Here is a 24,087-nt window from a genome sequence, read left to right as displayed (position 1 = left end):
TTTGTATATAAATTCTAGTGGAGGACATGTGGCCATTATAACAGCAAGTGTACATAGTAGGTGCAAGTTTGTAAATCCTCATTGTAACTGGTTGCACAGGTTGAACTTTTTTAAATAGCACCATTTTGGATAACGCCATTCTGATTTTAGTGTAAAGTATAGATCAGATATCGCCAGGCTCATTTCTTACAGATGCCTGTCCAGAAAGCTCTCACTGATAATTTGAAGTAACAGTGTTTATTATTTAGTAAGCACGTGTGAGACACTATTGTCAGAACTTTACATTTATTATTTCTTTGAATTTCCTCAAAACACCTGAGATTGCACTGGCCTCTCTCTCTTTCACTGTTGCAGAAACTGGGCTCAGAAGGGTTAGGTAACTTGAGCAAGGTCACCAGTTGCATGGCTGGAATTTGAGCCTAGGAACTGGCTCCAGTGCCCAGGTTATTAACAAGTATGCTCCATTGTTTGTGTGAGTGCTTTTTGCATGTTTACTTGATTCACACTTCAGCCTCCAGTGGCAACCTAATTGCTTAAGAACCCAGTTCCCTTTTTTACCTCGTTCAGGCCTCTTTCAATATCAAATTTCACTGGAAACCTGAAGCTTTATATCTGAGAAAGGCAGTACTATTCAGCATTCTGTGGTTCTTTATATTTAGATGTACATTTAAATAGTCTGGTCTTTCTTGGAAAACAGATGTAAAAGTATATAGGGTATATACATTGTTCCAGCCAGCTAGAAGAATTTTTTTGTTAAACTGATCTTGTTATTAAATGCCTTCAGAAAAATCAGTCTGTTTCATCTGGAAACAATAGTAGCAAAACAAAAGTCAAGGTTTGTTCTGGAGTAAATCATTTGATTTGATTATCTTCTCTCTTAATTATGTCATAGGAGTAATAAATGACTAGTAGCAAGCAAAGATGTTTATTCTTTATAGACATAAATAAATCCAGTCTTGTCGTTATCCACTGTGCAGCTGGGCAAACTCCTAAGATCACATTGCAAGATACACTATTGAAAATGTTATACATACCTACCTTTTAGACTTAGATGCAAAGTTTTCAGTTCCTCTGAAAACAATTAAGTGACTTATATCTGTTATTTTAAATATTTCAGTTAAAACGTGGTATTTTTTCCAAGGATGTTAGCATGCTTTTGACTTTTGTGCAGCTTGATATTGGTAATTTCATGTGTAACATAGTAATGTGCTGTAAGGAGCTTTTGTAAATTGATCTGATTTCTTATTTTCTCTTTACAGGAATATATTAAAGGAATCTGTGAACCCGAACTAGAAGAAAGAGAATGTTACCCCAAGGCCATGCACTGCATTTTTGTTGGGGCACAGAGCCTGTTTCTGAAGAGCTTGATTCAGGACACCTGTGCCGATCTCTGCATTCTCGACATCGGTCTTCTTGGCATCAGAGGAAGTGCCGAAGCTGTGGTCATGGCTAGGAGTCACATTCAGCAGTTTGTAAAGCTCTTCGAGAATAATGAGAACCTACCCAACAGCCAAAAAGAATCAGAGGTAAAAAGGGAATTTAAACAGTTTGTTGAAGCTCATGCAGACAGTTACACAATGGACTTGTTGATTTTACCCACTTCCTTGAAAAAAGAACTTTTGGCACTCACCCAAGGTGAGGAGAATCTATTTGAAACAGGAGATGATGATGTAATTGAACTTAGAGATTCTAAACAAACAGAGTTTACACAGAATGCTGCCACAGGGCTGAATATTTCCAGAGATGAAATTGTTTTTCAGGAAGAGGCAAGAAATAAAGCTGGGACTCCTGTTTCTGAGCTTACAAAACAAATGGACACAGTCTTTTCTAGTTCACAAGATGTACTTTTTGTTCCAATAAATGGTGTAACGCCAGATGAAGAGGCGCTTTCCAAAGACAGAGTTTGTCACAAAAGGAGGTTTTCTGATTCTGAAGAAAGGCATACCAAGAAACAGTTTTCTTTGGAAAATGTTCAAGAGGGAGAGGTTTTACATGATGGTAAGACATTAGCTGGAAGTGTAATCATTGACCTATCTGATTCTTCTACTGATGCCGAAAATTTAAGTCCAGACGTAAAAGATACTACTGAGGAAATGGAATACAACATCCTTGTAAACTTTTTTAAAACCATGGGCTATTCCCAAGAAATTGTAGAAAAGGTCATTAGGGAGTATGGGCCATCTACTGAACCATTATTACTCTTGGAGGAAATTGAAAAGGAAAATAAAAGATTCCAAGAAGACAGAGAATTTCCACCTGGTACTGTGTATCCAGAGACCAAGAGAACCAAAAATAAAGGTGTTTGTAGCAGCATGAATGAGCTTACAGCAGATTCCACTCCAAAGAAAACACAGACTCACACACAGCAAAATATGGTAGAAAATTTTTCTCAGTTACCATTCAAAGTAGAATCGAAACCGTGTACCTCAAATTGCAAAATTAATACTTTCAGAACAGTGCCAATAGAACAGAAACAAGAAATCTGGAGTTCAAATCAGAACTACATTTGTAATATAGACCTTGAAACTGATGGCCTTTTACCCTCTCTAGCCCCTTCAAGTCCCAAAGAAATTGTCAGTTTTGTTTCAAGAGGAGCTTCAAGTCACCAGCCCAGAATTCCAGTTTTTCCTGAAAATGGTGTGCAGCAGCAAGCAGAACCCTTGCTTCCAAATAATATGAAGTCTGCCTGTGAAAACCGCTCGAGGTGTTGTACCTCTCCTCAGTCTAAGCCAAATTGTCCACCCCTTTCTCCACCAATGCCGCTGCCCCAACTGTTACCTTCAGTTACTGATGCAAGGTTGGCAGGACCTTCTGAGCATATCGATTCCTCAGTTACTGGGGTTCAAAGATTTCGAGATACTCTGAAAGTGCCCTACAAGCTGGAATTAAAAAATGAACCAGGGAGGACGGATTTGAAGCACATTGTTATAGATGGGAGCAATGTTGCAATTACGTAAGTCCACTCTCTTCAAATTATCGTTTTCAGTAGGCCTCTTAGCCATGTCTCAGAATTGCATGTGTTTGTAGAACTATCCTGTGCGTCTGTGTAGTTGACCTATAGCCTTACCTGACAAAAAGAAAGAAGAAAACAGCTGATTGGGAAGGTTTTGTTATTCCACCCTCTGGCATCGTATAAACTCTTCCTTCACTCTGCTGAACCTGTGTTTCTGAGAGCAAGGAATGATAGAAAACTTGCCTTTTCACATTGCGTTTCCCAGTGATAAGCAGTAAAGAGACTTTTAAATCCTTAGGTTCTTAATGCTATGAACACCATTAGGTTTTGAATACGAGGATGAAGCTTAAGACAAAAAAGAGATTTTTTTCTTTTTATGTACAGCATGCCAGGTCTTTAGCCATGTATGTGCAGGGATAATAGGTGTGATGTACTTCTGTTATACTTTTGTTGATAGAGTGATAGCAATTTCCTTTCTAAGGAAGTTCTTCAGTTTGGGCTTCTTTGTGGGCCTCTGCTCCTACTAAAAGTTTGTATATTTGTTTTTAGTAAAAGGAGTTAAATGATCGTTTCCATTTAGCCTGTCTTGGAACCCTCTTAGGATTCTGATTTTATACTTCCAGTGTGGGATTGGATTTGTTCTCTAAGGGGCGGTTTGATATAGTGACTAAGGAGAGTTTGGGGGTCAGAGAGTCTCCACCTCACTGTGGACCAGCTGTTTGACATCAGGCAGGTTTCGGCCTCCTGAGTTTCACTTGCTACAGCCTTTTGCCCCATCCTAAAGGACATCTTTATCACGCCATTTCAACAACTGCTAGGTAGCCTCCCTCCGGTTTTCAAAACCAGTTACTCCACTGATTTTGAAGAAGTCTTCAAGGTGTAGCATTTAAGTAGCTGCAGTTCAAGAAATGGGGCATGGAAGGTTGGCAGGACCTTCTGACATGGAATGAAGTCATTGAAATACAATTGGCCCTTTAACGATGGACATTGGACATGGAATGAAGTCATTGAAATACAACTGGCCCTTTAACGATGTGAGGTTAGGGGGCACCGACCCTCTGCCCAGGCAAAATAACTTTACCATTCGGCCCTCCATAAAGCTGTTCTGCGTCCTCAGATCATACAGTACTGTAGTATTTACTACTGGAAAAAATAATCCACGTTTAAGTGGACCTTGAAGTTCAAACCTTGTGTTGTTCAAGGGTCAGCTGTACTTTTCTGAATTGCTGAATGTTTATGTGACCTCTTTCCTAGGAGTTCTAAAAGATCAGTTAATCCCCTGATTTTTCAGGAATACTTGATAAAATTGAAAAATAAAGTGAATTTTATTATTAAAATACGCATTTATTATGTATTCGTTATTTTTTGTTTTGTTGATTTTTTTTTTGTTGTTAGAATTTTCAAAGAAATTCACAAGAAGATAATAGGATGAATTCCGTGTTGGTTTCATTTGGGATTCGCATGTGCCCATCACATACATGGCCCGTCTTGTTTCATCATTTCAAACATTGTTTCACCTATACCCCCGCCTGCTGCCTTTCACCCATTTTGAAGGAATTCTCAGATATTTCATTTCCATCTATAAATATTTTAGTATCTGTTTTTTAAAATGCAGGGATTCTTTTGATTTTTATTTTTTTGAATGGTGCTGTACTTTGCTGTCAAAAAAGAAGAAAATGGCCAGCATTTCGTATGTTAAAGTTTGAATATAGGCAGTAAAAATGTGTAATATACTTGTCTCCATTTCCAAATAATACTGTTTATTGTCATTTCACTTTGCTTTTTGGCAGTTCTTTTGGGGGAAACCCAGCAAATGACCCACAGCTGCATAGCATTATCTAAGTAAAAATGTAAAGTGCAATTTCAGTCAGTCACAGTCCAAGCCCCACAGTAGTTCCTCCTTGTTACAATTTTTTGAGCCAAATGATGATATAAAATTTAGGTCACGATTATGAGTAATATTAATCCTTTCTCATTTTTCTGTGTATAGAGAGATTTCCCAAATTGGTGTTCAAAGACTAAGAAATGCAAATTAAGGTAGAATGAGCAGTGATAATGACACTTCAAAAACCTTTATGTGGTAACTAGTACATTTCTCAAAGGGGTCACTATTGGAATTTAGAGTGGCACTGGCTATCCAGGACAGGGTGTTTTGCATATCTAGTCCCTCCTACTTTGCCCATACTGCCCCCCGGCCATTGTGACACCCCAAAACAGTGTCACATATTTCCTAACACCCTTCAGTACAGTACCGTTTCTTTTGAAAACCGCTGAATTAGTGCACTAAGGGAAACCATAAGCTGATTATTTGAGAGAGGATTTCGATTTTCTTTGAATTCACAGGTGTCTCAAAAGCAACTCTTTTACAAAGGATGTATTATCCTAAGAAGACAGACTTACACTTAATTTGATGTAGATTGATCTGAAAACATCAGTAATTAAAATTACCTCTTACTCTGGGAAGAAACTCTTTAATGGGTACAGGGTTTTATTCTGGAGTGATGGAAATGTTTTGGGATAAGATACAAATGGTGGTGGCACAACACTGTGAATGTACCAGATGCCACTGAATTGTTCACTTAAAAATGATCATTTTATGTTATGTGAATTTCACCTTAATTTTTTTAAGTCAGAAAAAATTATTATTCTAAATCAACTGCTTCGATATTATATGTGAATTATAGACTATAAATTCCCTAAAAGAAGCGATGCGTGTCTGTTCTGTTCCCTGAACTACCCCCAAGGTCCATGGTGCCTGGCACATAGTAGCCACTTAGTGACGATGGCTTGAATGAATCAATGAATTAAAGACTAAGAAAGATTAGGATTGTTTAAATGATTTTTCACCACCCATTTATATTGCTATTCCAACTGCTATTCTACTAATCAATTTGGGTTACATTTGAACAAATATTTGGAGTCTTTTTTTTTTTAATAAATTTATTTATTTTATTTTTATTTATTTTTGGCTGCATTGGGTCTTTGTTGCTGCGCTCAGGCTTTCTCTACTTGCGGCGAGCCGGGGCTACTCTTAGTTGCATTGCGCTGGCTTCTCCTCGCCGTGGCTTCTCTTGTTACGGAGCATGGGTTCCAGGCGCACAGGCTTCAGTAGTTGCAGCATGCGGGCTCAGTAGTCGTGGCTTGCAGGCTCTAGAGTGCAGGCTCAGTAGTTGTGGCGCATGGGCTTAGTTGCTCCGCGGCATGTGGGATCTTCCTGAATCAGGGCTCGAACCCGTGTCCCCTGCATTGGCAGGTGGATTCTTATCCACTGCGCCACCAGGGAAGCCCCCAAATATTTGGAATCTTAAAACACTTGTTATGTGTCAGGTGCTCAACTTTATCTTTTAAAATATCGTCTTCGCACCAGTTTTGTGAAGTAAAAATTAATCTGTAATGTATATAATATGATATGGCCTAAAAATCTTGTCCAAGATTATGCAGATAGGAGATTTGGGCCCATGATATTACTCTCCAGAGCCATCACACACCCTGCCTCTTCCCACAGAAGCTGAGGTTGAATTTTTAGGCCTTGGCAACATTGGATACCTAAGTCTTGAGTTGCTCAGGCACTGCTGAGTAAACCTCGCTAATTTGACCCAGCTAGTTGAGGAAGTAGTTAAAAAGGAAATTTGAGTTCTTAAGCAATAGGTTTGAACCCCACCTTAGAGCCATTCAGGCCCACCCATCCCTGGGTTTCTGCAAAGCCTTGTTTATTTGTCTGTCCAGTGTGGTGTCTGCAGTTTCTAACACACCGTGAGAAATTCCAAAATACCCTACTTAATGCTGCTGATTGTGCGTATCTCTACTTGGTTTTTCCCATTTGTCACCACGAGTGAGTCAAACGATGAGTAAGTGGAAATTGTTTGTGGTGTGTGGCTAGGCATCACCATGGAGGCCAGATAACACTCGGTCTCTGTCAGTTTGAAACTTCAGCATACGAGCACCTGACTTATCTGTGTAGATAATTTTCCATGTAGATGAGGTTTGTCCCTTCACTTGCCTCTACATTTTAACCATTTTTCATGCTAGTCTTTCTATATCAGGGTTCCATGGCTATTTTTATTAAGTGGAAGCTATAGAAAGGGATTCTTCTTTCCTGGGTAACTCAAAAGGCTTCTCACTCTTTTCCCACACTGCCCTGTCTTGGTTCTGTGATGGCCATGAGTGTTTATCAGGTATTTATTTATCACCCACCTCCTCTCTGCTTTGGGCCCTCTTTCTAGTTGACTGTCTGCTACAATATGGAAAGCAACCAGATATTATAAGTTGTTCCCAAGTTTATGGAAACAGGAGTTTAAATCTCCCTTGAGAGCCTGCACATCTGGCTTCTCAGGCTTAATATCTGTTAATTCTATGTTTGGATCTGCGAACCCCAGAGCTTTGGCCTTCACAGACGTAGAGAGGTGTTATTGTATGTATACCCTTTGTCTCTGAGTCCGAAAAGACCACTGGTCTGAGTTTACCTGTCAGCAAGTTGCTCTGGTTTGATTGCAGGGAGGCTAGGAGACAGCACATTTTTTGCCTGGTCAGGGTGTGAGAGTAAAAGTAGGCAAGGTCAAGGACACTTCGTATTATTTTAAGGTCAGTAATTTGGCTCCACTTGATTTTGTTTCTGTTGTTTTATGGATGAGTCTTGTTCTCTACCAGAATTTTGAACTGCTATTTATTCCTAAAACAGCCCTAGAGATTTTTCAGGGTATTAAAAATGATTTGATCTTATCACTGAGGATAACTAACCCTTTGGAAATTTGTTTTAGTGCTAATGATTCTAGAAACTCCACTTTCCCCCTCTAAGCTTGTGAGGGGTCCAGGGCAGCAGAATTTTATCTACTGTCATTTCCCTCCTTTTCCTTAGTGACCCAAGGTAATGGACTGGGGACTTTATTTCCACCCAGTTTCTACTGTTTCCACCAACAGAAGCATTTAAGGAAAGGAGGAGAAAAAGAGTTCATACACATTTGTGTCTGATGAATAAACTAAGAAGGCACTTTATAAGCTTTTTTAGTGCATTTATCTCAAGGGTAAGACCCCCCTGTACAAAAACTACCCCCCCTGCCCCAGTAATAGATGTCATATTGCTACATTCTTGCCGTATTTAAATGCTTTTTTATAAATAAACCACTGCTAAGTTATTTCATCAAGAATGGGTTTGTTTACTTGCATACGTTTTCTGGGGTATAGCTGATGCCTGTGCAGTCTCTTATTTATGGTTCACTGAGAAGAGAGTGGGCTTTAGCCTCTAAAAGGAGGCATTTCTGAGCCACTCTTCTGGACTTCAGATGTTTCTTACAGGTCCAGCCCATTCCTGCTCCATGAGAATGTAGATTTAGTTGGGGACAGTACCGGTGGGGGGTAGTTGAAAGGGCACTGGCCCAGGAGTGAGGAAATGTCAGTCTAATCCCAGCTTATCCACCCTCTGACAGTGCAAGCTGGGCAAGTGGCTCTGTCCCTCAAGAGGTGTTTCATTCTTTTTATCTCTAATGTGACTTTAAATGCATTCCTAAGTTCTGTGGTTCTGGTGCACAGTACAAGATAGCAAGTCAGAGAAAAGAAGAGGGATGGTTGAGGGCCTGTGTCTAGAGACAGCTTCATAGAAGAAGAGTGACTGGCCTTGGGTCCTGAGGGCATTCGGGGAGGAGGTTTAAGAGATAAGAAAAAGCTCAGAATCCAGGAAGAGTCAAATGGCAAGACCACCTGGGCCAAAATCCAGAGTGTGATGACGGATGGTGGTGGAAGCAGAAGGTATGCTTTGGCCAGATCCCCTCTGACTAGTCAGGTGTGGAGGCGCCCTCGAAGCCAGGCACTGGATTTGTGTAGGAGAATGATGCTGTAGAAGGCCCTGAGCAGAATCAGAGACTGCGTGGCTGCATTTCAGGGTCAGTCTGACTGGAGTCAGTGCAGGTGGGTTAGAATTAGCAGAGCCTGGGGGTGACTTGGGACACTTTGTGCCTGAGGAGGCAGAGCTCCAAATGAAGGAAGTACCTGCCAAGTGGTTTTGAGATGTGAGAAGACAGGACTGAAGATGCAGAATTTACTGTCATTGCATCATAGGCGGTCATTGAGGCAGTGAGGACAGATTATGCTAATCTCAACTGTAACATCACAGGGATTTCTCCCTTTTTCTAATACTCATGAGTAGACAAATGGATTACTACCTGCAAAATTTCAAACTTTTAAAAACACTTTTTAAATAAAACCTTTACTTTTACTTAACTGCTGGAGAATAAATTTTAAATATTTTTCTTCTTTTCTTTTGAAATTTGATACCAGGTTTTGGGGTGGGGAACAGTTTTTAATCCTCTATACCAGGGGTTACAAGTTAGGGGCCAAATCTGGCCACCACCTGTTTTTATAAACATGGAATTTAGCTACACCCCTTTACTTACCGTTGACAGTTCAACCGTGGCGCAGCAGACAGTGCCTGGCCTTTTGCAGAAAAAGTGTACTCAGTCATGTTCAGTAGTGTCCCGTGTTTATTTTCTGCCTGCTTTCTGCTTCGTTCAGCAAAATCACAGCCATGGCCCCCAGGTAGTTTCATTTGAGCCTTGCCCTCAACTTGTTTCCTGGAAGCTGTAAACTGAGTCACTTTCACAGTTCTCCAGAAAAGGGGATGCAGCCCTCCCGGAGCCACAGGCATTCGCGAAGCCTTTGGAAGTTGTGGTGGTGAGGACCGTGTCATGGAATAGTTCTGATCGCAGCTGCTTCTGCTTCAGCAACAAATTCCTTCATAAAATTCATAGAACATTCTTAGAGGCCCGTGGACTAGGTCTCTTTATCTGAAAACAAAAATAAAAGGTGTCATAAGGGCTTCCCTGGTGGCGCAGTGGTTGAGAGTCCGCCTGCCGATGCAGGGGACACGGGTTCATGCCACGCTCTGGGAAGATCCCATGTGCCGCGGAGCGGCTGGGCCCGTGAGCCATGGCCACTGAGCCTGTGCGTCCGGAGCCTGTGCTCCGCAACGGCAGAGGCCACAACAGTGAGAGGTCCTCGTACTGCAGGAAAAAAAAAAAAAAGGTGTAATAAACAAGTATTGCCCTGAAGCTAAAACTGCCTTCTACCACAAAAGCACACTCATTTAAATCAGCTGAATAAAATACAACAGAAATCACAGAGCTATTAAGAATCCTACCTCCTATCATGGGTCCTCTCTTGGCTTTGCAGAGCAGCAGACTATTAAAGGAAATTATTAAATTAAATAATTAATTATTAAATTAAAGTTATCATGGTGAAACTTAACATACTTTAAACACGCTTTAAACTGAAATAAATTTTACTTTTTCTCATATAGCCATGGTCTGAAAAAGTTCTTTTCTTGTCGTGGAATTGCGATTGCGGTTGAATATTTTTGGAAGCTTGGCAACAGAAACATCACTGTATTTGTCCCGCAGTGGAGAACAAGGCGAGATCCTAATGTCACAGGTGAGGCAAACTGCTTTTTCCAGATTACTAATTAGGTATTTAATGAGTTGGCTTGTAATTGCAACACACACTACTTAGAATAGAGTCATGTGTAGCAACTTTAAAAACAAAACTGTAAATTCTTTGCACCCAGTAAAAAAAAATCAGTTGAAGCGTGTTACAGCATAAGAAATACTTGGGGGAAGGATGGAAAGTTAAATAGCTGTTTATATAGAAAGTTATATTAGACTTCATTATATATCACAAAAATTTTCTTTGACTTTCTAAAAAGTTGATTAAATATGTCTTTCTAGTGGCCTGGGTTTCTTACTCTTTAAACAGTATTTTTGAAAATGGCCATTTGATAAATTTGGAACCCTCAAAGAGAATGTCTTTTTAACAGCCTGTTTAATAGCTTAATATGAGTCATTTATGTTAATTGAATGGTACTGCGTGGCTGACCTGCAGGCCACACACAAAAGATTTGAACTTACTATAAATCCTTAAATATTCCAGAGAAGCTTGAAGCTTTTCGTTTCTTGGGTCGTAATAGGAAAACCAGTGAAAGGGCTATGCCAGGCAGCTTAACACATCAGATTACCTGGAAATACAAGGTAGATTGGGAGGAGGAAGCGTGAGAACAGGACTCACCCAACACATTTACAACAGGAAGTAAAACTTAGTCACTGTTGAGGTGGAAATGGTAAAACCACATTTCCCAAGTATCCCAGTTTGCCTCACTCAGGGGAATGTATTGGTCCTAGCAGAAGGTACTTGAGAAATGAGGCAGATCCACTCATTTCAGTTATTTTTGCAGTAAGATCCCTGTAAGAGTCTTATAAGCCTTATGTGCTGTGCATTTCTAGAATCATAAAGACACCATGTTTGGGCACTTCAGCTTAAGTCAGTGGTGAGTACCATTGTAGGGAATGTAGGTGTGGGGATCTTAGATTCTGAGCTTTTAGCTTCATTTTTGCCCATTACTCGTTTGTGGCTTTGGCCCTCCTTTATCTTCTGTCACAACCCACTCCCATGAAAATCAGTAAACATTTGTACAGATAACAGAGAGAGGTTAGATAGGATGCCAACCAGAGGGAGATTTGACAAACTCTTGGAATAGAGCCCAAGCCTGCCTTTCTGGGGATCGGGACAGAGCAGTTTGTCTGCTTCTACTGCCATCACTCTTCCTGTTCCCACCCCTGCCCTCCCTCCCAGGGACTCTTGCCCTTACTCTCTTTGTCCTCTACTGCTTGTAATGTGGCTGTGAAAAAGTTCTTAATGGTAAGATCCATTAAATATAGGTTTATGGTTTACTCTTCTTAATTTAAGAAGCAAATGAGTTGAACAGTTTTAAGTTTAAAAAATAGCTAAAGTCAGTTTTTATGTTATATTTGTCTTAGTATATGTCTTGCTTGATTTTTTTTTTTTTTCCCTTCCATCCCAGTAAGTTAGTAACATTGAGTCTTCTTGAGTCAATAGAAAAAGGGTTTCCCACAACTCTCCAGGTGAAACATTTGGGAGTGCTTTCATTTATTTAAATATCTGGGAAGATAGCCTTTTTCTGAATGTGTATTCAACTTATTCCATGAACAGAACAGCACTTCTTAACCCAGCTCCAGGAGCTCGGAATATTATCTTTAACTCCTGCACGGATGGTCTTTGGAGAAAGAATTGCTTCTCATGATGACAGGTATGAAAGGCTGGTTTCCTTTCTAAAGTGGGTGTGGGGTGGTGAGGGGCCAACCACCTGCTCCACCGGACGGTGGACACACTTGGCTCGGGTTTGAGAATTTTAACATTTATGGTCATTAAGGTTATACATTCAGTGTGCTTTGCTGTGCGGTTTAGGAGATTACCAAAGAAGCTGCTGAGTTAGAGTTTTTAATAAAACATGACTGAGAATCTCTAAGTAAAAGCAGGTGTTGAGTTTGTAGTCTCTTTGATACTTCCTAAAAGTAGTGTTTGTCTTGTCCTAGTGTGGCCGCCTCAAGAGTGGTTTTCAAACATTCCTCTGTCTCCTGCTGGTTATACTTGGCCAGTGACTTAGTCTGTCATTGTGATGCCTGAGCCCTCAGTATTTCTTCCACATCATAGAACATGGTCTCAGCTGCCCCTCATGTTATAGGAATAAGCTGCATTTCTTAGGTTGTTACATTGCTCAGAGAACAGGTGCTGAGAGGACAAGTGTCTGGGAACCTAAACAGTGGCTGCCTGTTCTTTCCTCTCCTGCCCTCACCCTCTTTCTTTCTCTCTGGCCTCTAGCACTGAAGCCCCCTAGTGGTTTAGCCTCAGCGTTCTACCACAGTGCTCCCCCGCATTGAAGACAGTGCTTAGCTTGTAACCCAAGGTAGTGAGTGATGGTCAGATGGGTGAGAGCCGAAAAGAGGGGCTTAGCAGGGGAAGGGGACTTGGGGTGACAGCGGACATTCAGCAGAACGTCCAAAGGGCCTTCTCACTGACAGCCCCTTACCCTTCACCAGGCTGGTATGAGAGACCAGATCACGGGAGAGTCAGGGGTGGCATGAAGAAGAGTGTGGGAGGGGGCACCTTTGGGCCGGGGCGTAGGTGAGAAGGTACTGGGAGAGTGGGATGGAGGGCCCACCCTTGCTCCAGCTCTAAGATACTGGGTAGGGACCATGGAGTGCTCAGGTGAAAAGGCAGGTCGGACCGCCAGGCTCGTGAAGAACCTTCAGATGCTCTAACGCTGCAGCTTCATTCTCACACCAGCAGAAATTGAATGCATACGCAAGTGTGTAGGCTAGGCTTTTGCTTAATTTATATGGCTCTCTGGGTTTTTAGCAGATGTGAATATGAGTCCTGATTCACAGTACATGCACGGAAGCCCTTACTACCTATTTTTGTTAATACGTCTGGGCAGATATTACCACTTACAGTTCATGCCAGTTAGAAATAATTTAAGATACTTATTAATAAATCCAAAATGCTAAATCATATTTACTTACCAAGTTTCCTAAGATTTCTGAAACTAATGAGGCTTGTTTTTTAATCTTCTTTTAAGTACTCACTACTATTAATAAAAGCAGTTGTTTGCACCTTTAATTCTAGTAGTGATTCTCTTACTTTATTGTTTCATTATCTTTGTCTACATTGCCTCAGGCAAATGCGGTTATCCTGATTAGGAGATAAAACTCATATTATCCTCACAAATCTCTCATTAAGAGGGCTTGAACATGAATAATCTCCAACAATGAAATAGAATTCTCCTTAATATTTAATTCTTAAACTCTTTTGATTACCATGTATCTTTTCATAATTTGCATTTGAGTGGATCTATAACTTGGACTAAACTGAATGGCAGTTCTGGACATCTCTTCTTAAGTCAGAGCAGAAGATGTGAATTTAGGCATTAAAAAAAACATTGCGAGGCCGACTGTGTCAAGCAGCTACTCTTAGAACCAAAGTACCGTAGCTTATCAACTAAAACCCTAACAGTGATTTCACAGGCTTGTCAACTCTTATTCATCCTCTGCTCTAGTCCTCATGCATTATCTTATTACCACCCTTTATTGATAATACAACTTCTCTAGAAAGATGTATAAATTATGGTTGAGATTATTTTGAAAAAGAGTTAGATTGTATGAAAACCAGATCTTCATTTATAATTATTCTAGTAATTTCAGATGTTCAGTATTTCAGATTGATCTTCAGTTGACAAGGGCTTAACTTTCTGCTTCCCAGCCTTGGTTAAATTCTTTGGTGATTTTCCTGTGAAGAGGAAATCCTTTTGTTTTCTTATAACACAGCTTCTGTGAGCCAGGGATGCCTGCCTGCTTGCCCGTTTTAACCACTTTTATATTACCATAGGTTTCTACTACACTTAGCGGACAAAACTGGTGGCATAATTGTAACAAATGATAACTTCAGAGAATTTGTGACTGAGTCAGCCTCTTGGAGAGAAATAATTACAAAAAGGTAATATTTTGTCTTTGATCAGAGATGTCTTTTGTTGTTTATTATTTATTTTGCGTCCACCTTGGAAGCAGTGCCGGGGGCCTAAAGTATCATAAGACGATGCTCCCACTCCACAGGACGGCTGGCCCTTCTCAGTAAGTGGGAGGACTCAACACAAAGCAGTAGCTCCAGCAGGTGATGTGTGAACATGCTCTGGTGCCTACAGGTGTCTTCTGTAGATCAGTTTTCCCTGGCAGGAGGCAAGAGGCACATCTTTGTGGCACAGTTAACTCTCTGTTAACTGTGATGGAGCAGAAATGGCCACCTGACTTCACCTTGCCCTGATGCCGAGGGATACTTGAGCAAGTCATTGGGCCTCCTGACTTTACTCAGTTATGAAATATGAAGGTTGGGGTTCAATGACAACTATGAGTTCATCAGGAGGGTAGGACCAAAATCAATATGCTGATTGGGCTTTCACTTTTGGGAGAGGAGAGAGTGTTTCTACTTTTTACTATCTGATGCTTTTCTTGAGCATTTTACCATCATTTTACCAAGTTTAGTCATCTGTATTGAAAACATGTTGAATATCATCCAAAGTAACAAAGTCAGGAGTTTGCAGTCACTACTGTAAGTTTTTTGTCTGTAATGACACTCTGAATGTGTTCAGCTGCATTAAGATCAGTGAACACAGCTTCCAGGACTTTCCATTAGCAAGCATCGTCTGACAAGTTACTTAACAAAAAGCAATATTCTTATGGTAGTGCCAGGGATGAGTCATAAATGCCACAAATCTAAAAAACATACCTCAAGGCTGTGTATATCTAGTATAACTATTCTATAACTAGTGTAACTACCTACTTACCTCTTTAGGGGTTTCACAGTTGCCACTTGTCTGATATTTATATTTTGTTGAATCATTGGAGGATTTTAGAAAATGATTCTTTGGTTCATCATTCTAGAAAATGATGCCCAGGTGAAAGTTAATTACTATATGCATTTTGACTGAAAAAACTGTTGTTGATAGCTGAACTCAGAATTGGTCTTTGACCTGGGTACAGTTAAACAAGGCATTAATTTTCTAGTATGTGCTTCTGTTGGATCTGTGCCCTGGGCTCATTGTCAGTATTGGACACTCATCTGTGTATGCATGGAAGGTTTAAATGAGTCAAGACTCAGTCACACACCAACCCATTGCCTTCAGAATTCATAAAACAAGGCAGAAACCAAAGTCCAAGCAGCAAACCAGTCATTTGGACTTTTTTCTTTTTTAAACATTTTTGTAGACTTGATAAATCATGCTCAACTGACCTTCAATATTCTTTCTTCATACACTGTTTCCCTTTTTTAAAAGAACATCAGTGGGTTTGCTTATGGACTCATTTATTCAAAAATTAAACCTTGGTTGAGCACCTGTTGTATCCTAAGACAGCCTTTCAGTCTTATTTTTCAAAGTTACATTGAAAGTCAGGAGAAGGAACTGCTTCCCAGGCCCAGATAAAAATCTGAAAGTCTTGCTAAGAAATGTGAGAGCCAGTAGGGTAAAAGTTTCTTACTCTATTGTATTGACCAATATTTGTATCCAAAAGAGAAATTAAAATGGTTTAACTGGGGTGTATTTGTTTTTTGCTTTAGGCAGTTAAGCAGCCTTTAACTTTTTTCCTCCAGCACTGTAATTGTTCTCCATGTTGTAGATTGCTCCAGTATACCTTTGTGGGGGACATATTTATGGTCCCTGATGATCCTCTGGGAAGAAGCGGACCTCGATTAGAAGAATTTCTTCGGAAGGAAGTCTTCCTTAGGTATTTCCTTTTCCAGATTGTCTTGCTTTTACAAGTTTGTTTCAGTTCTTTGTGCTTCAGGGCGAGTGCTCTCTCTCTAAAGATTAAAAATGGTGTTTTATTTTTTAAAATAGCCTTAGATTTAGTGCTGGTGAAATATATGTGGAATGTCTCCCAAAGACCAGATCTTCATTTGTGGTCCTTTTGGTTTTAATCCCAGGAGAGGATGGGGAGCCAGATTTTCTGTAGGTCTAAGAAGACAAAGCAGATTTTGCTAGTGGTCACTTATTAGTGAATGCTGCTTGGGTTCATGGTGTGTGTCTGAATATCTTTTTTAAGTTCATTTTCCCAAGTCATTTGCTTTGAATATTTTATGCTTATATTAATTTATTTACTCTTCAGGAATCACTGCCTGGGGAAGTGTTACTTTCTACCTCACTTAATAGAGAAGCCAGTATTCTTTATTTATCCGAAATTGATTTGATAGCTTAGGTTTTCTTTGTTGTGGATTTGGGTTTTTTGTTTGTTTGTGTTTAAAGACATGTTGCTTGCTAGTGGTTGTTTCTGGTTTCAGAATTCTCAAGTAATGGACACTGTTAACTAAAGCGTCCCGTGTGCCTGAGTGGCAGATCATATTCCCCAGTGATAGACCTTTTCCCTTTTTTAAAGTAAGACAGGCTACATTTCTGTGTATTTCTCAGCAGATGTTTGCACAGGGATGCTATGGAGGTCTAAACCGAAAGGAATCAGACGCACAGCTCCCCCAGCTTTTTAAGGCAGTGAGACTATAGCTGATCCTTTCCATTTATAACAGGATCCTTTGGGGGGACGGGTGGTTCACACAGAGCTGTCTTCTGCACACAAGACCAGCATGATTTCAGCTCCCAGGTCTTGTGAATCATTTCTCTTTTGAGCCTTTGGGTTTCATTGCACAGATGAGGACTTAGTTCCCAAAGGTCCTGCTTCTCTACCGACACCAAGAGAACGGCAGCCATTTTTAACACCTGTTGGATGTCCATATGTCTCATTTTTCTTTCAGAAGTCTGAACTTGGAAATCCTCTGCTAGGCTTTAAGACCTGAGGCCTGTGTGCAAGCATCAAGGCCCATGGGTCAAACAATGGAAGGAGAGTTCCGGCTCCTTCTACAGCCTCAGCAGCCTGGCAGCAGGGTCAGTCCTGCCTGCTCACCTAATGGCTCTTCACAAAAGTGTTAACTAATTGAATAAGAAGTTAGTAATAGCTCCCCCCACAGAGGGACTGAGCTTTTGAAGTTGGGAAAAGTGTTCAGGCAGCCCCATTTCTCAGCTGCAAGGCAGAGTCAAGTCGGAGGCTTTTTAACAGTACGGACGCTGTATACACACTCACGTGCATTCAAGTTGTGGGCACCAATGTCTCACTCAGACTTGGGGGGCGGGGGAGGCAGCCTCTCTGCCCAAAGTGGTTTCCTTTTTCTCAGCCCTGTCAACCAGGCTCCACAGAGAATCAGAATCTGCAGGAGAGTAGGGCCCTGTTTCCAGTTCTTTTGAAAGCTTCCAGGTGATTCTGGTACACCCTGGTTTAGAGCCAAGCAGCTGGATAGGGTCAGTCCTCACAGCGGCAGGCCAGGGAGGTGGAGTCGCTCATGAAGAGCTAGCATTCCCTGTCATGACTGATCGGGAATTGGTGTCACTGGCATCCTCACGGGCCCCACTGCGGACAGCTGCCACCCGTGCCTTGGCTGCAGTCTTCTGTTGCCTTCAGAGGCCAGCGAGCAAGCAGCTCCTTGAGCCCTGGTGTCAGCAGATGTTTAGACAGATTTCTTTTTTATCTCATAACCCAGCTCACCAGGACTTGCTTCCGTTCACAGAGATGTGCAGCCCCTACTCAATGCCCTGCCAAATGTGGGCATGTTCGACCCCAACTTCAGAGTCCCTGGCACCCAGGCAGCCAGCACCGGCCACCAGCCTCCAGCCCGGATTCAGGGCACCCCACCCAGCCACTGGCTTCCTCAGCAACCCCGCTTCCCACTTTTGCCAAACCTTCCCAACATCCAGCAGAATCTGCCCATGCCAGCACAGAGATCTTCTGCGGAAACCAACGAGCTAAGGGAAGCCCTTCTGAAGATCTTCCCTGACTCAGAGCAAAGACTGAAAATCGACCAGATCTTGGCAGCTCATCCGTACATGAAAGACCTGAACGCGCTTTCCGCCATGGTGTTGGACTGAAGGCCGTCGGGAACTGGGGCTCCGGGCTGGAGATGCACTCAGTCTAGTATCTGCACGTGGCGGCAGGAAGTGACAAAATGTGAAGAACCCAATTTCCCAGTGGAAATGCTGTTGTAGTGTATAGAAAAAAAACAGATGTTTTGTGTATAAAAAAATCTGGGTTTTCAAAACCAGCTTTTTTCTATATATAAATTATGCTGCTATTACAGATTTAACATTTTCTGTAAAAGGAAAGTCTACATTTTCTGCCTGTTCAGAACTGTTTAATAGCAGTTACTCTTGAGTGTACTTACATTTTTATGTTTTTTAAACTATTTTCCTTAACGCTGAAAATATTGACAAATGGATATGATTAGCCTTTCTAAATAAAAAAAGAGTTGCTTTCTTAGGGAAGGCAAGACCTCTTATATTTTCTTGAGATGACTATGTCACATCCGCTAACATGAAGTGTGCTCACCCCTCCCAGCCTCCTCTGCCCTCACCCCTGGAATTAGAGTCCCTAGGAGTTAATTTTGCTCCTCTGGGGTCTTTCATTGGAGCCATTTGTGAGAGTGAACAAGTGGTGCCACTAGATGGCACCTTGTGCCTATAGCCGTTGTTAACAACCAGGGCAAGGTTAGACGCACAGACCATCCAGGCCGGAAGAAACTTGAGAGCTCACTTAGTCTAGCCCTTCCTCCCCTCCCACCCTGCAGAAGAGGGAACTGAGGCTCACAGTGCCCTCCGTCTGGACGCGCCCAAGGCCACAGCCGTGGACGGGATTCCTCGTCCTGGGCTCAGACACACTCGCCAGCCAGTCCCTGACTGACTCTAGAAGTCACATATTAGCTTCTGAAGATACTAGTGGGATGTGAGAAAGTTTAGTGAAGAGCCCCATCATTAGAGTAATTTTGTGTCCACAGCCTTGGGAGACCACCCCCCATGTGAAGTTTGTGCAGCTTTGCCAAAAAAATGGTTTTCTATTCTCAAGAATGACCCAAGCCAGTAAATAGCATTAGTAGCTTCTGTGGGGACCCAGAGCCCCATATTTGTCTTTCCTGTGTTTGTCTCTCTAGTGTCCTTCTAAGCTGCCCTTCCTGTCTGTGAGTCTTTCTCAGAACTGATGTCTTAGTATTGTGTTTTCAGTGTTGCCTAAATTCCGTGTCAGTGAAATACTTTTTCTGGCTAATTAATTCCTAACATCTTTATTGTTCTCTGGACCTTCAAAGGGCTTCGTATTTTATACCTGTTCTCTCCCTAGGCTGCTCATGGTCAGTTTCACGGCTGCCTTGTAGATCACATCTCTCCCGGTCCCCAGAAACAGCTGCCGAGCACTCGGTGCTGGTTTGTTCTTCATGGTGAAGGGACTTAGTTGGCCACGAGCAGACCTAGGTGTCTCCCCCCAGTGCTCCCTCCAGGCGTGTCTGACCCCCGCATCCCTCGAGGGGTGAGTCCAGAGTCCTCCAGGTGGCCAAAGTCGTACTTCAATCATGTTTTCTCTTGGATGCCTTTAAGATGCATCCTGCTGTGGAGCCGCTTGTCGGCAAGGGGGCAGGTTGCCCGAGTCACCCAGCTATGCACGTGGCGGTAGAAGACTCGAGGTAGGCCGGAAGGCGACATTAGTCCCAGCCCCTGTGCCTCAGCTTCACAACTGGTGGTTTTTAAAAACAACAGCAGAGGTGTGAGGGCTGGGTCTTGCAGTGACTCTGACCTTTGGGGTCAGGGTTTTGTCCAGCAGCCTTGCCAATCCAGCACTTCTCCTGTTTCAGAGAAGGACCTAGAGGGCATACCTTGATTGCCAGGACTTAGCCACAGGTCTTCCTGGAAGGCGGCTGAGCCTCCACTGATGCCAGGTAGAGCTGGCTAGGCCTAGAGGTCAGGAGTTTTCTGGGCTCTAGAAGTGACTTGACCTTTGACCTATGAATTGTGTAAGCCTCTGTGGTCTTAGTATTGTTTCTGAGAGCTCTACCTGCCCCTTTCCACTTTCTCGGCTGCAGGAGGGAAGAACATAGAAGACCAAGTGGGAGGAGTGTCAGAAAAGCATTACTTACTTACCTTGGTAAATGAAACAATTCATGGTTCGTTCTTAAGTCTATCAAGTTTAGTTAAATTTAATATTTTACAATTCAATTTTCAAACGATTATTAAAAAAAGTCCATTACTTGTTCTCAGGCTCCTCTTAATACCAGGCTCAGTGTTGATGCTATAAAATATTTCTTGATGGTCTGCCTCCCATGGAAGAGTTCTAAACCACCTTGGGAGAGTCAGCAGCAGTGCTTCCTGTAACTCCTTGGGGCTGTAGGGGGCTGTCGTGTGCGGCGGCTCTGCATCCCGTATTCCATGGCATTCCATGGAATGAATGAAGTAGGTGGCAGGGCAGGGGATGCCACCCTCATTCAGTAGACTGATGTCTGCTGCTCAGAGAGGTTGTCCAGGGTTAAAGAATAAGTAGGTGGTGATGCGGAGTGATTCCTGGGCCTGCATTCTTCCCCAGGCCCCAGGCTGCCGCCTCTGGGAGAAGAAAGACTGGTTTGACCTTTCTGTCAAGTAGCCGGTGTTTGAGACCCTGTAGGCTGCCAGCTGGAAAAACAGTAAGAAGGCCTCTCAGCCATCCTGGATGAAGGGTCAGCATTGTCCTGGCAGGCGTAGCGGGCCATGGCTGTGTCTCCAGGGACTCTGGGGGCCTGTTGCAGCTTTTGGTGTCCGTGAGAGGAGGGATGGTTTTGCTTTATTGCCCGGGCTTATTGTGGCACGTGGGGAATATGATCCACGCATAGAAGCCCCTGAGGCTCTGAGCGCACCCCGCCACCGCCAGGTCCATGCCCCTCACCCCAGGCCCTGGGCCCGGGCACCACCCCCTCTCAGGCCCAGCCTGCCTCCCACATACCTCTGAGACACCGCGTTCTTTGGAGGTCCCTCCCCAGTTCCGCCTCCCCACCAGCCCTTCCACGTCCCCACCTGTCCTTCCTTCCGTCCATCCGTCCATCCATCCCTGGGCCCATCTCCTCTCATCTCCCAATGGTAGTTTGTTTGGTTAGTTACTCAGACTCCATTTCTGCATTATCTACCTCTCCATTATTCCCCATGTCCTCCAGATCCTTGAGATTAAAATAACCTGAAAGGAACTCTGTCGCTACTTCCCGCCCCCACCCTTGCCACTCTTCACTCCCCTGTCTGCAAACTTGGCCTCCACCCCACCACGTGGGAATAGTCTAGGAAAGTCATCGGAGACCGCCCAGTTGCCAAATTCAGAGGCCTTTTCCCAATCCTTAATCTCCGTGTCCACATTCAGTGACCGTAGCGTGACATCGTTGACCTTATTTCCCTATTTTCTGAGATTTCCCTCACTCCTGAACAGTCTTCATTCCTCTTCCTTCTTTTACCTAAAGGCCAGTTCAACTGGTGGTTCTCAAACCTTGGACCAGCTATGGGACTCACAGCGGGGAGGGCAGCTGTTAGTAAAAATGCAGATTGCTGGGCACTACCCCCAGAGATGTTTATGCAGTAGCTCTGGAGTTAAGCCTGGGAATCTGCGACTTCAGCAAGCTCCCTGGATGGTTCCCATGCGGGTGGCCCAGGGACCACATTTTGAGAAGCCCTCACCCTTAGGGGCCAGCACACTTCCCTGACTCCCACCGCCCCTCTTTGCAATGGCTTCCAGTCCCAGCTCCAGCCCTGCCCTTCACGAGTTCATTTCTAGCTCTACCTAGAAGCCCTGGGACGTCTTCAGACCCACTGTCCCCCAGACACTGGGCCTGCGTCTGTTCCTTGCTCTCCTTTCCCGCCCCGCCCCCCCCCCGCCACAAGATCTCCTTGCCCACCCTTGTCCCTTTTTGGCCACTGCCCCCCAGTCACGCTCTCATGGCCTCCCTGTGGGCGTCAGCCTCTGACCAGTCAGCCCGCCTCTCAGCTTTCCCCCTCTCCCTCCCAGACTCCACAACCGCTAGATTTATCTTCTAAGAACACGTTTCTGCACACCCCTCTTCTTGTTCAGTGATCAGTGGCTCTCTTGACCAGAGCGTCAAGTTCAGACCTCCCTGAGCTTAGTATCCTTGGCTGTCCACCTCCCAGTTGTACCTGACTGCCCACTTTGTATAGCCCGCCTGCCCACTCACTGCAGCCACCCAATTTCCTCTGTTACCTGTGAGCTCCCACCTCTGAGTGCATCTCTTCTCTGCTAGAAATGCCCTTTCTCCCAAATGGCTTCCCCGCTCAAAGGCCCAGCCCTGCGTCCTCTGTACCCTCGCCTAAAGCTTCTGACAGAAGCAGCCTCATGGTGTTCTGTGACCCCATAGCATTTGTGTCTTGCTTTCGGCACTTGCCACTCTGGCTGGTGTCACCGCAGCTGACTGTGTACCGTGTCTTACCTCCTTTTCTAGACTGTGAGCTCCTCGTGGGCAGGGCTGTCTGTGTTCACTCTTTGTATTTCCCACAGCACCTAGCACAGTGCCTTGCACTTAATAGGTGCTGAATAAAGTCTGCTCAATTGAACTGGAGGATGGTGCCTTCTTGACAGCGGCATCTAGCAGCCAGCAAGGCCTTCGGAAATCAGATTCTCAGCAGTCACTCCTGGAACCCACTGCTCTCCATTTTCCCTTCACGTCAAGGCTCTAACACCACCTGGGCCAGGGATGGGCACCTGCCCCAGGCTGAGCCAAGCAGTGTGCTCTGACGTCCTGCCCACAGGTGGCCGGGACAGACACCTGGCCAAGCTAAGGCCAGTCAGGACCACTCCTTGGAATTGTCCCCTCTGGTGGTGGTGGGGGAGGCTACAGAGTGTCACACCCAGGTCTGTTGGAGGCTGCTTCCTGCCCTGGGTCGGGGGAGGAGCTGGTCTAGAGCGGGAGAGAAGCAGAAGCATGACAGCATGATTCCTGGTGGCATGAGTTCCAGGTTCCTGTTGTCATGGAAACCTGAGGGCTCTCATGTCTTTCCTCAGATGTCGAGGTGCCTGTTATCCTGACACACTTCACTTTTTCCTTAAGTTGGGTTTACATCCCTTGAAATCAAGAGTCTTGAGTGAAATACATATCACTGTCCTTACACTTGGCAGATCAAATGAGGGAAGCTCATTGTATCGTTAGGAAGATCCCAAAGACCAGAACATCAGCACTGCAGGAGTGTCCCCCCAGTCAGTTTCCAAGTAACCTCAGGAGGCTCCACCCACACCCTCACGCAGGGTGGTTCCTCCCTGGAATCCTCCGTCCTCTTGAGGTTGTGCCATAACAAATGCCCTGATGTGAATTTCCTTGCTCCGTTGCCTAGCTGGGCAGAGACCAGGCCTGCTTCGTCAGAGTTAGACCTTCCATACCCTTCCGCGTGCTCACCGGTAAGAGATCGGTGATGGGATCCTCTTTCCTAGCCCAGGGCTGTCGTGAGGAAGAAATGGGCCAGGAACTGCCTGACACAGAGCCCGCTCAGTGACTGTGGTGACTGGCTCTGCCCAGCAGCGCTGTGGGCACTTATGGAACTGTTCACACCCTTACAGATCATCCCAAAGGTAGAGATCTTGTGTCTCCAAAAGCTCAGCAACCTCGTCTTCTGGATTCTGAATGTTCTTCTCTGTCCCTGCTGGCTCACCCAGAGTGTGGTCCAGACCCTCCTCAGAGCCTCGGCAGGGCTGCAGAGAGGTCCTGCTGTGACCTGGAGAGGACATCGCTCCCCTTAACAGGCTCGGCCCCCTGGAGAGCCCGTTGGTGTCGCAGCAGAGAGGGAACCAGAGGGACACCAGCGGAGCCGCTGCTTGGCCACAAGATGCGCGGGAAAGCTGATCCCTGGCTGACACAGCACCCGCCAGGCCGGGTCTTGCCTCATCTGCTCCTTACGCCGCTGCTTTGAGGTCTCCATATTGCAGGAGAAG

At 44.0% G+C, this 24,087-nt stretch overlaps 1 protein-coding gene across 5 annotated transcripts in view; it reads left to right on the top strand.

Moving 5' to 3' along the window:
* The window catches only part of N4BP1 (NEDD4 binding protein 1), a 47,819-nt gene extending 25,096 nt beyond the window's left edge, over window positions 1–22,723 (top strand). For 2 of the 5 annotated variants that reach the window (XM_022555201.3, XM_089902997.1), the window contains exons 2-7: window positions 1,260–2,953; window positions 10,242–10,372; window positions 11,945–12,041; window positions 14,177–14,284; window positions 15,958–16,065; window positions 17,864–22,723. In XM_022555201.3, coding sequence (XP_022410909.2) covers window positions 1,260–2,953; window positions 10,242–10,372; window positions 11,945–12,041; window positions 14,177–14,284; window positions 15,958–16,065; window positions 17,864–18,248 — 2,523 coding nt within the window. In that variant the 3' untranslated portion in view covers window positions 18,249–22,723. Of the gene's footprint in view, window positions 1–1,259; window positions 2,954–10,241; window positions 10,373–11,944; window positions 12,042–14,176; window positions 14,285–15,931; window positions 16,066–17,863 lie in introns of all 5 variants that reach the window. The other 3 variants (XM_022555202.3, XM_089902999.1, XM_089902998.1) reach the window with 3 other exon arrangements.
* The last annotated feature ends 1,364 nt before the right edge of the window (window positions 22,724–24,087 follow it).

The sequence above is a fragment of the Delphinapterus leucas genome, chromosome 20 (genome assembly GCF_059928025.1).
Source record: "Delphinapterus leucas isolate spDelLeu-1000000601 "Yukka" chromosome 20, BTC_Dleu_Yukka2, whole genome shotgun sequence".
Lineage (NCBI taxonomy): Eukaryota > Metazoa > Chordata > Mammalia > Artiodactyla > Monodontidae > Delphinapterus > Delphinapterus leucas.
This window is presented reverse-complemented; position numbering and strand designations above follow the sequence as displayed.